Below are 15,821 nucleotides of genomic sequence, written 5' to 3'. Positions count from 1 at the left end.
TACGGAGCCCTCTGAGACAGTAGAGTTGGGAGGGAAGGCAAAATCCTTATTTTCATCTCCAGTCTCTTGCTGTTTGAGGTTTAGAAGTCACTGGCTTTTCCAACCCTTCAAGACACCACATTTCTAAACTCTTCCTCTTCCTTTGTATCTCTCTTTGCAAATCAGTCCGGGTAGAGGCTCAGTAGAAATGTGGTCTGCTTTCCAAGTTAGGTCAGGTGACAGGTTTTTTTTTTTTAAGGTCAACAGACTTTGTTGGCACACACCAGATTTTAGTCACACATTTTCCTTATGACTGTCTTTTTTTTTTAATTGTGGTAAAATATCATGACATTAAATTTATGATTTTTTAAGTGTGCAGTTCATTGGCAAAACTGAAACGCCATACCCATTAAACAATAACGCCTCATTCCCGCTTTTCCCCCACCCCCTAACAGCCAACATTCCACTTTTGCTTCTGTGAATGCTAATTCTGTGAATTTCACTACTTTTGTGTCTGGCTTATTTCACTTAGCACAATGACTTCAAAGTTAATACATAATTTAGCATGTATTGGAATTTCCTTCCTTTATAAATCTGAATAATATTCCATTGTATGTCTAGACCACATTTTATTCACCCCTTCATCAGTTGATGAACACTTGTTTCTACCTTTTAGCTATTGTGAATAATGCTGCTATGAACATGGGTATGCAAATATCTGTTCAAGTCCCTGCTTCCAATTTGTATGGTTATATACACAGAAGTAAAATTTATGGATCATACGGTCATTCTATTTTTAATTTTTTGAGGAACTGCCATACCATTTTCTAGCAGCTGTAACATTTTGCATTCCCAGCAACAATGCACAAGGGTTCTAATTTCTCCACATCCTTGCCAACACTTGTTACTTTTTTTTTCCTTTTTTAATTATACTTTAAGTTCTGGGATACATGTGCAGAACATGCAGGTTTGTTACATAGGTATACACATGTCATAGTGGTTTGCTGCACCAATCAACCAGTCATCTACATTAGGTATTTCTCCTGATGCTATTCCCCACCGCCCCCCACCCCCTGAAAGGCCCAAGTGTGTGATGTTCCCCTCAAGGTGTCCACGTATTCTCATTGTTCAACTCCCACTTATGAGTGAGAACATGCAGTGTTTGGTTTTCTGTTCTTGTGTTAGTTTGCTGAGAATGATGGTTTCCAGCTCCATCTATGTCCCGGCAAAGGAAATGAACTCATCCTTTTTTATAGCTGCATAGTATTCCATGGTGCATATGTGCCACATTTTCTTTTTTTTTTTTCTTTTTTCTTTTTTTTTGAGACAGAGTTTCACTCTTGTTGCCCAGACTGAAGTGCAATGGCACGATCTCGGCTCACCGCAACCTCTGCCTCCCGTGTTCAAGTGATTCTCCTGCCTCAGCCTCCCGAATAGCTGGGATTACAGGCATGCACCACCGTGCTGGCTAATTTTGTATTTGTAGTAGAGATGGGGTTTCTCCATGATGGTCAGGCTGGTCTCGAACTCCTGACCTCAGGTGATCTGCCCACCTCAGCCTACCAAAGTGCTAGGATTACAGGCTTGAGCCACTGCGCCCAGCCTATGTGCCACATTTTCTTTATCCAGTCTATCATCGATGGGCATTTGGTTTGGTTCCAAGTCTTTGCTATTGTGAACAGTGCTACAACAAACATATGTGTGCATTTGTCTTTCTAGTAGAATGATTTATAATCCTTTGGGTATATACCCAGTAATAGGATTGCTGGGTCAAATGGTATTTCTGGTTCTAGATCCTTGAGGAATCATCACACTGTCTTCTGCAATGGTTGAACAAATTTACACTCCCACCAACAGTGTAAAAGCATTCCTATTTCTCCACATCCTCTCCAGCATCTGTAGTTTCCTGACTTTTTAATGATCGCCATTGTAACTGGCATGAGATGGTATCTCATTGTGGCTTTGATTTGCATTTATCTAATGACCAGTGATAATGAGCTTTTTTCATATGTTTGTTGGCCGCATAAATGTCTTCTTTTGAGAAGTGTCTGTTCATATCCTTCACCCACTTTTTGATGGGGTTGTTTGCCTTTTTGTAGTAGATTTGTTTAAGTTCCTTGTAGATTATGGATATTAGCCCTTTGTCAGATGGATAGATTGCAAAAATTTTCTCCCATTCCATAGGTTGCCTGTTCACTCTGATAGTTTCTTTTGCTGTGCCAAATCTCTTTAGTTTGATTAGATCCTATTTGTCAAATTTAGCTTTTGTTGCCATTGCTTTTGGTGTTTTAGTCATGGAGAGTTTGCCCATGCCTATGTCCTGAATGGTATTGCCTAGGTTTTCTTCTAGGGTTTTATGGTTTTAGGTCTTACATGTAAGTCTTTAATCCATCTTGAGTTAATTTTTGTATAAGTGAAAGGAAGGGGTAGAGTTTCACTTTTTTGCATATGGCTAGCCAGCTTTCCTAACACAGCTAATTAAATAATAATTTAATTTTTTAATAATAAAATTAAATAGGGAATCCTTTCCCCATTTCTTGCTTTTGTCAGATTTGTCAAACATCAGATTGTTGTAGATGTGTGACATTATTTCTGAGGCCTCTGTTCTGTTCCATTGGTCTGTATATCTGTTTTGATACTAGTACCATGCTGTTTTGGTTACTGTAGCCTTGTAGCATAGTTTGAAGTCACGTAGTGTGATGCCTCCTGCTTTGTTCTTTTTGCTTAGGATTGTCTTGGCTATACGGGCTCTTTTTTGGTTCCATATGAAATTTAAACTAGTTTTTTCTAATTCTGTGATGAAAGTCAATGGTAGCTTGATGGGGATAGCATTGAATCTATAAATTACTTTGGGCAGTATGGCCATTTTCATGATACTGATTCTTCCTATCCATGAGCATGGAATGTTTTTCCATTTGTGTCCTCTCTTATTTCCTTGAGCAGAGGGTTGTGGTTCTCCTTGAAGAGGTCCTTCACATCCCTTGTAAGTTGTATTCCTAGGTATTTTATTCTCTTTGTAGTAATTGTGAATGGGAGTTCGCTCATTATTTGGCTCTGTTTGTCTGTTATTGGTGTATAGGAAAGCTTGTGATTTTTGCACATTTATTTTGTGTCCTGAGACTTTGCTGAAGTTGCTTATCAGCTTAAGGAGATTTTGGGCTGAGACGATGGGGTTTTCTAAATATACAATCATGTCACCTGCAAACAGAGACAATTTGACTTCCTCTCTTCCTATCGGAATACCCTTTATTTCTTTCTCTTGCCTGATTGCCCTGGCCAGAATTTCCAACACTATGTTGAATAGGAGTGGTGAGAGCAGGCATCCTTGTCTTGTGCAGGTTTTCAAAAGGAATGCTTCCAGCTTTCGCCCAATTGGTATGATATTGGCTGTGGGTCTGTCATAAATAGCTCTTATTATTTTGAGATACGTTCCATCAATAGCTAGTTTATTGAGAGTTTTTAGCATGAAGGGGTGTTGAATTTTATTGAAGGCTTTTTCTGTATCTATTGAGAAAATCATGTGGTTTTTGTCATTGGTTCTGTTTATATGATGGATAACATTTATTGATTTGTGTATGTTAAACCAGCTTTGCATCCCAGGGATGAAGCTGACTTGATCGTGGTGGATAAGCTTTTTGATGTGCTGCTGGATTTGGTTTCCTGGTATTTTATTGAGGATTTTTGCATTGATGTTCATCAGGGATATTGGCCTGAATTTTTCTCGTTCTGTTGTGTCTCTGCCAGGTTTTGGTATCAGAATGATGCTGGCCTCTTTAAATGAGTTAGGGAGGAGTCCATCTTTTTCTATTGTTTGGAATAGTTTCAGAAGGAATGGTACCAGCTCCTCTCTGTACCTCTGGTGGAATTCGGCTGTGAATCTCTCTGGTCTTGGGCTTCTTTTGGTTGGTAGGCTATTAATTATTGCCTCAATTTCAGAACCTGTTATTGGTCTATTTAGGGATTCGACTTCTTCCTGGTGTAGTCTTGGGAGGGTGTATGTGTTCAGGAATTTATCCATTTCTTCTAGGTTTTCTAGTTTATTTGTGTAGAGGTATTTATACTATTCTGTGATGGTAGTTTCCATTTCTGTAGGATCAGTGGTGATATCCCCTTTATCATTTTTTATTGTGTCTATTTGATTCTTCTCTCTTTTTTTCTCTATTAGTCTGGCTAGCGGTCTATCTATTTTATTAATCTTTTCAAAATGCCAGCTCTTGGATTCATTGATTTTTTTGAAGGATTTCTCCTATCTCTATCTCCTTCAGTTCTGCTCTGATCTTAGTTATTTCTTGTCTTCTGCTAGCTTTTGAATGTGTTTGCTCTTTCTTCTCTAGTTCTTTTAATTGTGATGTTAGGGTGTTGATTTTAGATCTTTCTTGCTTTTTCCTGTGGGCATTTAGTGCTGTAAATTTCCCTCTAAACACTGCTTTAGCTGTGTCCCAGAGCTTCTGGTACGTTGTGTCTTTGTTCTCACTGGTTTCAAAGAACTTATTGATTTTTGCCTTAATTTCGTTATGTACCCAGTAGTCATTCAGGAGCAGGTTGTTCAGTTTCCATGTAGTTGTGCAGTTTTTAGTGAGTTTCTTTTTTTTTTTTTTTTTTTTTTTTTTTTGAGACGGAGTCTCACTCTGTCATAGCTCACTGCAACCTCCACCTCCTGGGTTCACGCCATTCTCCTGCCTCAGCCTCCCAAGCAGCTGGGACCACAGGTGCCTGCCACCATGCCTGGCTAATTTTTTGTATTTTTAGTAGAGATGGTGTTTCACCATGTCAGCCAGGATGGTCTCGATCTCCTGACCTCATGATCTGCCTGCCTTGGCCTCCCAAAGTGCTGGGATTACAGACGTGAGCCACCGCACCCAGCCTTTAGTGAATTTCTTAATCCTGAATTCTAATTTGATTGCACTGTGGTCTGAGAGACTGTTTGTTATGATTTCTGTTCTTTGCATTTGCTGAGGAGTGTTTTTTATGTGGTCAATTTTAGAATAAATGCGATATGGTGCTAAGAAGAATGTATATTCTGTTGATTTGGGATGGAGAGTTCTGTAGATGTCCATTACGTCTGCTTGGTCCAGAGCTGAGTTCAAGTCCTGAATATCCTTGTTAATTTTCTGTCTTGTTGATCTGTCTAATATTGACAGTGGGGTGTTAAAGTCTCCCACTGCTATTGTGTGCGAGTCTAAGTCTCTTTGTAGGTCTCTAAGAACTTGCTTTATGAATCTGGGTGCTCCTGTACTGGGTGCATATCTATTTAGGATAGTTAGCTCTTCTTGTTGCGTTGATCCCTTTACCATTATGTAATGCCCTTCTTTGTCTTTTTTGATATTTGTTGGTTTAAAGTCTGTTTATCAGAGACTAGGATTGCAACCTCTGCTTTTTTTTTTGCTTTCTATTTGCTTGGTAGATCTTCGTCCATCCCTTTATTTTGAGCCTATGTGTGTCTTTGCACATGAGATGGGTCTCCTGAATACAGCACACTGATGGGTCTTGACTCTTTATCCAATTTGCCAGTCTGTGTCTTTTAATTGAGGCATTTAGATCATTTACACTTAAGGTTAGTATTGTTATGTGTGAATTTGATCCTGTCATTATGATGCTAGCTGGTTATTTTGACCATTAGTTGATGCAGTTTCTTCATAGTGTTGATGGTGTTTACGATTTGATATGTTTTTGCAGTGGCTGGTACTGGTTGTTCCTTCCCACATTTAGTGCTTCCTTCAGAAGCACTTGTAAGGCAGGCCTGGTGGTGACAAAATCTCTCAGCATTTGCTTGTCTGTAAAGGATTTTATTTCTCCTTCACTTATGAAGCTTAGTTTGGCTGGATATGAAATTCTGAGTTGTAAATTCTTTTCTTGAAGAATGTTCAATGTTGGCCCCCACTCTCTTCTGGCTTGTAGGGTTTCTGCAGAGAGATCTGCTGTTAGCCTGATGTGCTTCCCTGTGTGGGTAACTCTACCTTTCTCTGTGGCTGCCCTTAACATTTTTTCCTTCATTTCAACCTTGGTGAATCTGACGATTATGTGTCTTGGGGTTGCTCTTCTTGAGGAGTATCTTTGTGGTGTTCTCTGTATTTCTTGAATTTGAATGTTGGCCTGTCTTGCTAGGTTGGGGAAGTTCTCCTGGATAATATCCTGAAGAGTGTTTTCCAACTTGATTCCATTCTCCCTGTCACTTTCAGTTACACCAATCAAGGTTTGATCTTTTCACATAGTCCCATATTTCTTGGAGGCTTTGTTTGTTCCTTTTCATTCTTTTTTCTCTAATCTTGTCTTCATGCTTTATTTCATTAAGTTGATCTTCAATCTCTGATATCTTCTCTTCCACATGATTGATTTGGCTATTGATACTTGTGGATGCTTCACGAAGTTCTCGTGCTGTGTTTTTCAGCTCCATCGGATCATTTATGTTCTTCTCTGAACTGGTTATTCTAGTTAGCAATTCCTCTAACATTTTTTCAAGGTTCTTAACTTCCTTGCATGGGGTTAGAACATGCTCCTTTAGCTTGGAGGAGTTTATTTTTACCCACCTTCTGAAGCCTACTTATGTCAGTTCATCAAACTTATTCTCCGTCCAGTTTTGTTCCCTCGCTGGCAAGGAGTTGTGATCCCTTGGAAGAAAAGAGGCATTCTGATTTTTGGAATTTTCAGGCTCTTTGCACTGGTTTTTCCTCATCTTCGTGGATTTATCTACCTTTGGCCTTTAATGTTGGTGACCTTCAGGTAGGGTTTTTGTGTGGACGTCCTTTTTGTTGACGTTGATGCTATTCCTTTTTGTTTGTTAGTTTTCCTTCTAACAGTCAGGCCCCTCTGCTGCAGGTCTGCTGGAGTTTGCTGGAGGTTCACTCCAGACCCTGTTTGCCTGGGTATCACCAGTGGAGGCTGAAGACCAGCAAAGATTGCTGTTTGTTCCTTCCTCTGGAAGATTTGTCCCAGAGGGGCACCTGCCAGATGCCAGCCAGAGCTCTCCTGTATGAGGTGTCTGTCGACCCCTGCTGGGAAGTGTCTCCCCATCAGGAGGCACGGGGGTCAAGGACCCACTTAAGGAGGCAGTCTGTCCCTTAGCAGAGCTTGAGCGCTGAGCTAGGAGATCTGCCGCTGTCTTCAAAGCCGGCAGGTGGGAACATTTAAGTCTGCTGAAGCTGCACCCACAGCTGCCCCTTCCTCAAGTTGCCCTTCCCAGGGAGATGGGAGTTTTATCCATAAGCCCCTGACTGGGGCTCCTGCCTTTCTTTCAGAGATGCCCTGCTGAGAGACCACTTTTTGTTTTTTGATACTAGCTATCCTAATGGGTGAGGTGGTCCTTCATCTTTTTTGAAGTGGCTTTTTAAACTTCTAAAAATTTTGGTGAAATATATATAACAAAAACTGCCATTGTGACCATTGCTAAGTGTATAATTCAGTGACATTAATTATATTCACAGTGTTGTATGACCATCACCACTCTGTCTCTAAAACTTTTTCATCACCCCATTGATGAAAATTTTAAGTGAATTTTAGACATTGTGACAATTGGCTGCTAAATAGTATACTCCTCTAGAAAACGGACATTTTCCTGTATAATACAATCCTGTTATCATATGAGCCTTCACTCGTTTTCCGTTGGAGAGAACTTACTCACAGGGCCACACTTATTGCAAAGGAGGCTGTGAAGTATAAGGTAGGCGAGCAGCCGCTTACCAAATTATAATGGAAGGAGAGAGTGGATTTTGGTGCTCTACCACCCTACAGTAGTAAAGCAATAATGACTTTTAATTTATTCACATTACAAGTTTGGAGGTAGGTGATATTGAGCATATGGTAGTGTCTTAATGACGTTATCAAAGACTCAGTTCTTCCCACCGTCTAATCTGCCATTCTCAGTATGTTGACTTTGGGTCCTCATGTTTTTTTGTCTCGTGGTTACATTATGGCTGCCATAGCACTAGGTACCATATTTTCACTATAGCATCCCAAGTGGGAGAGAAGTAGGGTGGGCAGAAAAGAAACAATCCACTATCAAGGATGCAAATTCTTCCCATTTGCTGCTTGGTAGACTTCCCCTTGCATCTCATGGGCCAGGTTCAAAGGAGTCCAGAAAGGTACTTGTTAAAGGAAAATGAGATCACTATGATTGGCTTAACAACTCGTGACCTATAGCCTTGGGCTGAGCACATTGCTGTCCCTAATAAAATTAGACTTCTATTAGCTAAGAAAAAGAGGAGAAATGACTGTTGGGTTGGCAGTTATATCTGCCACATGTGGGCAATATTTTTATTATTATTAAAGATATAAACGGACTCTGAAGAGGATCTTGGCATAGACACTCTAAGACAGTATTATTGAATTAAAGTGCTGGTAGAAGGGAATTCCTTCTGGGATTATTCTCTCAATAGTATAGGAACAGGCCAGGCGCAGTGGCTCACGCCTGTAATCCTAACACTTTGAGAGTCCGAGGCAGGTGGATCGCTTGAGCCCAGAAATTCAAGACCAGCCTGGGCAATATGATGAGACCCTGTCTCTACAAAAATTAGCTGGGCGTAGTGGCACACGCCTATAGTCCCAGCTACTTAGGAAGCTGAAGTGGGAGGATCACCTGAACCTGGGGAGATTGAGGCTGCAGTGAGCCATGATCATGCCACTGCACTCCAGCCTGAGTGACAGAGTGAAACCCTATCTCAAAAAAAAAAAAAAAAAAAATAGTGTTGGGACAATGTGCTCCATTGATTTCTGAGAAAAAGAATCCTTAGGTCACTGGCATGAAAGGATCCTTATAGTCCTATAGTCATCTGTCAGTTGAATGAAGGTGATTGCTTTTAGAAATCAAGACAGCATTGGAGAAAAACTAGTTGCCATTAGTTCTTCTTAGGAATCATCATATTCTTTTGGGAATGGTAATGTTTAATAGAAATCCTTTACTACATGTTGTTTCTTGCCAGCACTTATGAAAAATGTTGTAGGAACAGGGGGATTGGCCTCATTAATTGAATAATATTGTTTATATCTGCAGATGGAGGCAAGTCATATACTCTTAAAGTGACACCAGGTCACCTGACTATTATGCCTTCCCAAACTTAGGATTCAGTGAAAACAAAATTTTCTTTGTTAGCAGAACAAGTGTGACACTTGTTGGTTGTGTTGCATATCTCCCCAGGCTGATTTATATCTGAGAGCCTGCAAACGTTTTAGGCGAAAAACAAAATAAACCGTCCTCATCATTACCCCTTATAATTACAAATGAATGATAAGATAATAAAAGCCCTTCACACTTGCCCATGACACAAAAGAAAAATAAGATTTACAGGTGGTTAGAAAACAAACCAAGGATGCTCTTGGTTCATGGGCACTGTGACAGTCGTGGTCATGAGTGGGCGACTCGTTCATCATTTCTGCTTCATTCCAGTTGGCCCTGAGAGCAGAATGAAAAATTACTGTAGCAGGAAGCTCATTTCCTGATAAATTACAAGACAAAAAAAGATAACCAAAGACTCCCAACAGCACTTTCAGCATAATACAGTTAACATTTATTGAAATGCTGGCTGTATGCCAGCCACTGTTCTGAGTGCTTTAAACATATTTTCAATCCTCAGTAAAACCCTGTAAGGTAGATACCATTATTATTTCCACTTTGCTGATGAAGAAACTGAGGCACAGAGAAGACTTAACCAAGGACACACAACTAATAAGAGGCAGAGCTGGATTCCAAGCCCTGGTAGCCTGGCTCCAGAGTCTGTGAACTATAGCTGCCTCTCTCCATTGCCCCAGGGAGGACAAAGTCCTTCTATTTATAATAAGCAAGTCCTTTCCAGCCCTTGGAAATATTAACTACAATGACACTTCACAGTCATTGTTGTAAGTGGTTCTCACTAATCAAGTTTTTTTTTGTTTTTTGTTTTTGAGATAGAGTCTTGCTCTGTCGCCTAGACTGAAGTGCAGTGGTGCGATCTCGGCTCACTGCAACCTCCACCTCCCGGGTTCAAGCGATTCTCCTGCCTCAGCCTCCCAAGTAGCTGGGACTACAGGCGCGTGCCACCATGCCCGGCTAATTTTTTGTATTTTTAGTAGAGATGGGGTTTCACCGTGTTAGCCAGGATGGTCTCGATCTCCTGGCCTCGTGGCCCTAATAAAGTTTTTAAAGCTGTAAATGAAGATTGGGCTTTACTTTTCCATTTGTAGCTTCCATTTCCATTTGCAGCTTGATAAAATAGAAAGTTTGTCCTCAAGGATTAGCATGGGTAACGGTATGCTATGTTCTTTCACTCTGTAGCTTCAGTAGCTAACACTGTACAAACTATCTGTTTTGAATTTGATGATAGAAGTATGAATAATCATGTGAGTTTGACTTTATTTATTTATTTGTTTGTTTGTTTATTTTTTGAGAAAGAATCTCGCTCTGTCACCCAGGCTGGAGTGAAGTGGAGCAATCTCGGCTCACTGCAACCTCTGCCTCCTGGGCTCAAGCGATTCTCCTGCCTTAGCCTCCTGCACAGCTGGGACTACAGGTGCGTGCCACCACACCCCACTAATTTTTGTATTTTTACTAGAGATGGGTTTCACCATGTTGGCCAGGTTGGTCTCGAACTCCTGACCTCAGATGATCCACCCACCTCAGCCTCCCAAAATGCTGGGATTTCAGGCTTGAGCCACCCTACCTGGCCTTGAATTTTGACTTTATAAAGACCCCCTTTTCAAACCAACTAAAGGAGTTAAGAGTCTTAAATAATAAATTAATATGGGCTTATAGTAACACTCTGTTCACTTCCACAAAATCGTACATTTTCAAGTGGCCAGGTGTTCTCTTGGATATTTGCAGCTTGAAGACTTCCAGAGCAACAAAAATGTCAACAGCGGGAGCCTCTGCAGACCTCATGCTACAGGTCATTTTCTCTGAGAGGAACAAAGAGAACTGCAGGGATGCCAGGTCACAAAGCGAGCGGTAGAAGGTGGGGATTTTCATCATCTGACTCAAAGTGTTGAAGAGCCCCACTGTGCAGTCTCACTCACACCACAGATTGAGTAAAAGAGAGTGAAGATAACTCAGACTTAGGGAATGACATTTATTGGAAGAAAAGAACATGCGACAGAAATATACAGAGAGTTTGCAGTATTGGCTCTCTAGGAAGAGTTGACCATCTGGATAACAGCTTTGCAAATCATTTGGATAAATGATACCATTTGGAGGAGAGTCTTCCAAAGCAAATCTAAATGCCAGAACCCTTTCAAGAAGGTTTATGCAGTTCTGGCTTTTTTCCTCCATTTGTTAGAAGCTCATGAGGTGACGTTGTCCTAGATATAATTAACCATTTAAGACATGGGAAGAATTATCTTTAATTTTTTTACTGTGAAGTATTATTGGAAGATTAATATCAATAAAGTAAATATTATGTAGAATAAAAAAGAAGTACAGGCCAGGCGCAGTGGCTCACACCTATAATCCCAGCACTCTGGGAGGCCAAGGCAGGCTGATCACCTGAGGTCAGGAATTCGAGACTAGCCTGGCCAACATGGTGAAACCCCATGTCTACTAAAAATACAAAAATTAGCCGGGTGTGGTGGCAGGTGCCTGTAATCCCAGCTACTCAGGAGGCTGAGGTGGGAGAACCACTTGAACCCAGGAGGCGGAGGTTGCAGTGAGCCGAGATTGCACCCCTACATTCCAGCCTGGGCGACAGAGTGAGACCCCAGCTCAAAAAAAAAAAAAAAAAAGCACAATTCAGAATGTAAACATACAACAAGCCAGGTGTGGCGGTGCATGCCTGTAGTCCCAGCTACTAGGGAGGTTGAAGTGGGAGGATCTCTTGAGCCCAAGAGTTTGAGTTCAGCCTGGACAACATAGTGAGATGCCATCTCTTTAAAGAAAAAATGCAAAGACAAAAATATTTTAGGAGTATGGAATATTCCATTCTTCTCCCCCTCTTTCCTTAAAGAGGGAAATGTACTCTTCTAGCTGGGAGGAAACTTGTGATTTAGCTCAGGGAAAGAGTGGAACTTATTCTTGCTAGGAAATATAAGTAAAGTTTGGGTGACACTTTCTAATGTGACTAGAAGCAATGGGCCAGTTTATTTTCATGGTGTCTGGAAGGATGCAAGAAAAAGATCCATCTCCTACTTTTAACTTTAATTCTCAGGCAGCAGTAAGGCAAAGTTAACAAAGTTAATTTGCCCATGGGCAGTGGCTCACGTGGGTGGATCATTTCAGCTCAGGAGTTCTAGACTAGCTTGGGCAATGTAGTGAAACCTTGTCTCTACAAAAAATACAAAAAATTAGCCAGGTGTGGTGGTGTGCAGCTGTAGTCCCAGCTACTTGGGGGCTGAGGTGGGAGGATCGCTTGAGCCCAGGAGGTTGAGGCAGCAGTGAGCCGTGATCGCATCACTACACCCCATCCAGCCTGGGTGACAAAGCGAGATCGTGTCTCAAAAAAAAAAAAAAAAGAGAGAGAGAGAGAGTTAATTTAATATATTGTTTATCCTTTGCAAAAAGGTACTTTCAGTCAGGTATCTGAACTTGTCAAGCCAAGGCAGCTCAGAGAGTCCTGTGAAACTAAACCAAATTAAACATTCATCTCCAGGAACCTCCTGGAATCCTTCCCCAGTACCTGGAGCAGAGAGCACATCAGAGTCGTTTCTCTATTGTAAATTCTTTAGTCACAATATAGGCTGACGAGCACAGGTAAATGAGAATCAGTGGCTAAATGGGACATCCCAGTACCTTGGGCCAGGAAATTAGTATATAAAGCTATTGTAGCTTGATGCCAAAGTCTTAGAATTATCTTGTTAACCCTCTTCACTCTACCTCCCTGCTTGAAAATTTCGATTTCCCATATAGACATTCCTAAAAGGGGAGCCAGCATGAGTATTTGTCCATTTGACAATTGTGCCGCTCATTGTACATTAACAAGTTGTCATTCTGATTTATTCATCGATCTGTTGTAACAATAGTTAACATTTTCTCGGGGCTGATAATTCTGAGTACTTTGGATCATTCTGTTTTTGCAAAGGTATAAAATACCAGACTTGGCTTAACCTCCAAGGTACTGCCACTCTGTCCTTGACATCCTTCTCCCTTTCTTTGCATTCAATAGTGTTCATTTAGTTGAATCTCACAATCTAGGTTTCAGCTCCTAGATTCTGTAACACCATAAGAAAATGGTGTCACAGATTTAAGTAACAACCCAGACCCAATTAGTCAGTTATTGGGAAAACCGAGGTTGGGAACTAGATCTCCTAAGCATCTTGGCTGTACTCATCCTATTCGAGGACCCTATTTCATTGGCAGACCTAGAATAATTGGTTTACATACTCAATCATTACTCCTATTTTCTGTGCTCCCTCTACATTTGGCTACTTATGGAATTATTTTTGTTGGCATAATGGATAGCTTTATTATAAGCCCACAACTTTTTGGACATAAATGAATAGAGACTGACTAGCAATACTGTGTATGCTTAAAATGTTCCCTGTTCTTCCATATTATATAAACTAGAGAGCCATGGACCACTAGTTCATACAATAGCTTTTATATATTGCATAGAATGTTACATATAAATAGTCGTATTCATTAAACCTCGCCTCAGTATTTCTGCCACCTGGTATAGTACCTGGCACAGGTAGGATGTCCATAATTTTGAGTTAGATTGTATTGGATTAGATTAGTTGCAAATTAAATTATTGAAAGTGGCTCTAATGTCTTTCAACTCTATTCTGTAATTTAGATCTGTAAACTAGATTCTGTAATTTATTTAACACCACTGCCCAGATATGTGTTTAGACTAAGGCACAACTGTTGAAAGACACTTTATTAGGCCCAGTGTCTATCTCCTAGTCTGAAAGATCTATGTAATCAGGTAGACCAGTTCTGGGAACTAAGACTTCCTGAGATGTTGCAGATGGGATTGGTTCGCCAGCCTGAAGTGAGGAGCATCATGTTTCCTCTCTTGTCTCAACATTTGGAAGGTCCAGAGAGTCCCAGCATATGAAAGCAGATGTCTTGGAGGTATTCACAAATGGGGCAGTGCTGGTTCAAACCAGTAAACAAACTTACTTTAATTGTAAAAACTTGTAAAAAATTGTAAAAAACAAACAAACTTGTTTTAATTGTAAAACTCAAAATAAAGAGCATTGATATCTCCCTAGAGGTGCCATTTAATCGCATTGTTCTTCTGATTGTCAGGTCCCCAGTGGAGGTTACTAGGCACTTAATTTCCTTAGAACAGGTGTTTTTGCCATAAGGATTATGTTGGCATCCAGTGTCTCAGATAGATTTTGTCTGGCAGTTAAGACATAAAGTGATAGTTATTTCTTTATGTTTAATACTGATAATTTTTCATAGATACTTCTGGAGCTTCTAGTTTTCACTTTATTTGTGTGAGGGGGGATTTTTTATTTATATATTTTTGTAACGTCCAAAACGCCAGACATATGTATTTTTTTCAGTGTATTTATTAGCACTAATTTAAAGTTATACACAATGATTGTTTTACAGAGCATTCATCTTTAGTCTCCTGAGATTGCTGCTCAGTAACATGTCATGAGAAAAGTTCAGATTTGCAAAGCATTTGTCATTTCCTCCTGATAATTGCTAATTTATTTAGTAACCATTTGTTTTTAACACCTTTGTCTGCCAACCTATAGATTTATGTACAGATCAGCTCCATACATACATAAATGTTAATATTAGTACTAAAAGTAGGTCGAAGTATACCTTTGGTACTTAGCTCTTCTAGCGAAAGTCCTAACCTAACCCAAACTCTTTTGTCTTTTCTTAAATGTATCAATACTTATACAAGGATAAATGTTTTTATGAAAAATTTTCTGGCCAGGCACTGTGGCTCATGCCTGTAATCTCAACACTTTGGAAGGTCAAGGTAGGAGGATCACTTTGGGCCAGGAGTTCAAGACCAGCTTGGGCAACATAGCTAGACCTCATCTCTACAAAAAAAATTTAAAAATAAATTTTCTATTAATTCTTAACTAAAACTCTGGAACATTTAAGCAAGATAACAATCATCCATGTTAACTGTTTCAGGGATTTCCCACATGAGTAGGTGAGAATAATGATACCAATTTGAATCATGGTTTCATAAAATACACTTTTTTTTTCAGTTAGACTAAACTGTCTTTTTTTTTTGTTTTGAGACAGAGTCTCGCTCTGACGCCCAGGCTGAAGTACAGTGGCGCGATCTTGGCTCACTGCAAGCTCCGCCTCCCGGGTTCATACCATTCTCCTGCCTCAGCCTCCCAAGTAGCTGGGACTACAGGCGCCCGCCACCATGCCCGGCTATTTTTTTGTACTTTTAGTAGAGATGGGGTTTCACTGTGTTAGCCAGGATGGTCTCGATCTCCTGACCTCGTGATCCGCCCGCCTTGGGCTCCCAAAGTGCTGGGATTACAGGTGTGAGCCACCGTGCTCGGCCCAGTTAGACTAAACTTTCTATCTTGAAAGAGTGAAGTAAATGTTTTGCCTTAATTATTAATACGTGTTTATTTTATTTCAGTGGTACAGGCATGGATGGGAAGAAATGCAGCGTATGGATGTTCCTACCTCTTGTATTTACTTTGTTTACTTCAGCTGGATTGTGGATAGTGTGAGTATTTGCTCATTTAATTATTTAAGGATTCAGGTACAATGTAGATAAAAATGTAAACCTTAATAGCATATGGCAGCTGGGCACGGTGGCTCATGCCTGTAATCTCAGCACTTTGGGAGGCTGAGGCAGGCAGATCACTTGAGGTCAGGAGTTTGAGACCCTTGCCAACATGGGGAAACCCTGTCTCTACTAAAAATACAGAAGTTAGTCGGGCGTGGTGGCACACACCTGTAATCCCAGCTACTTGGGGGGCTGAGGCACAAGAATCGCTTGAACCCT

General features: G+C 40.5%; 1 protein-coding gene across 7 annotated transcripts in view; it reads left to right on the top strand.

The window, feature by feature from the left end:
- TMEM150C (transmembrane protein 150C) overlaps positions 1–15,821 on the top strand; it is an 86,896-nt gene that overhangs the window by 50,028 nt on the left and 21,047 nt on the right. For 3 of the 7 annotated variants that reach the window (XM_054485878.2, XM_054485879.1, XM_054485881.1), the window contains one exon: positions 15,450–15,539. In XM_054485878.2, coding sequence (XP_054341853.2) covers positions 15,450–15,539 — 90 coding nt within the window. Of the gene's footprint in view, positions 1–10,339; positions 10,458–10,768; positions 10,899–15,449; positions 15,540–15,821 lie in introns of all 7 variants that reach the window. The other 4 variants (XM_063663805.1, XM_063663804.1, XM_054485880.1 and 1 more) reach the window with 2 other exon arrangements.

This window comes from Pongo pygmaeus, chromosome 3 (genome assembly GCF_028885625.2).
Source record: "Pongo pygmaeus isolate AG05252 chromosome 3, NHGRI_mPonPyg2-v2.0_pri, whole genome shotgun sequence".
NCBI classification, from domain to species: domain Eukaryota; kingdom Metazoa; phylum Chordata; class Mammalia; order Primates; family Hominidae; genus Pongo; species Pongo pygmaeus.
Note: the sequence above shows the minus strand (reverse complement) of the source record. Positions and strands in the feature narration are given on the sequence as shown.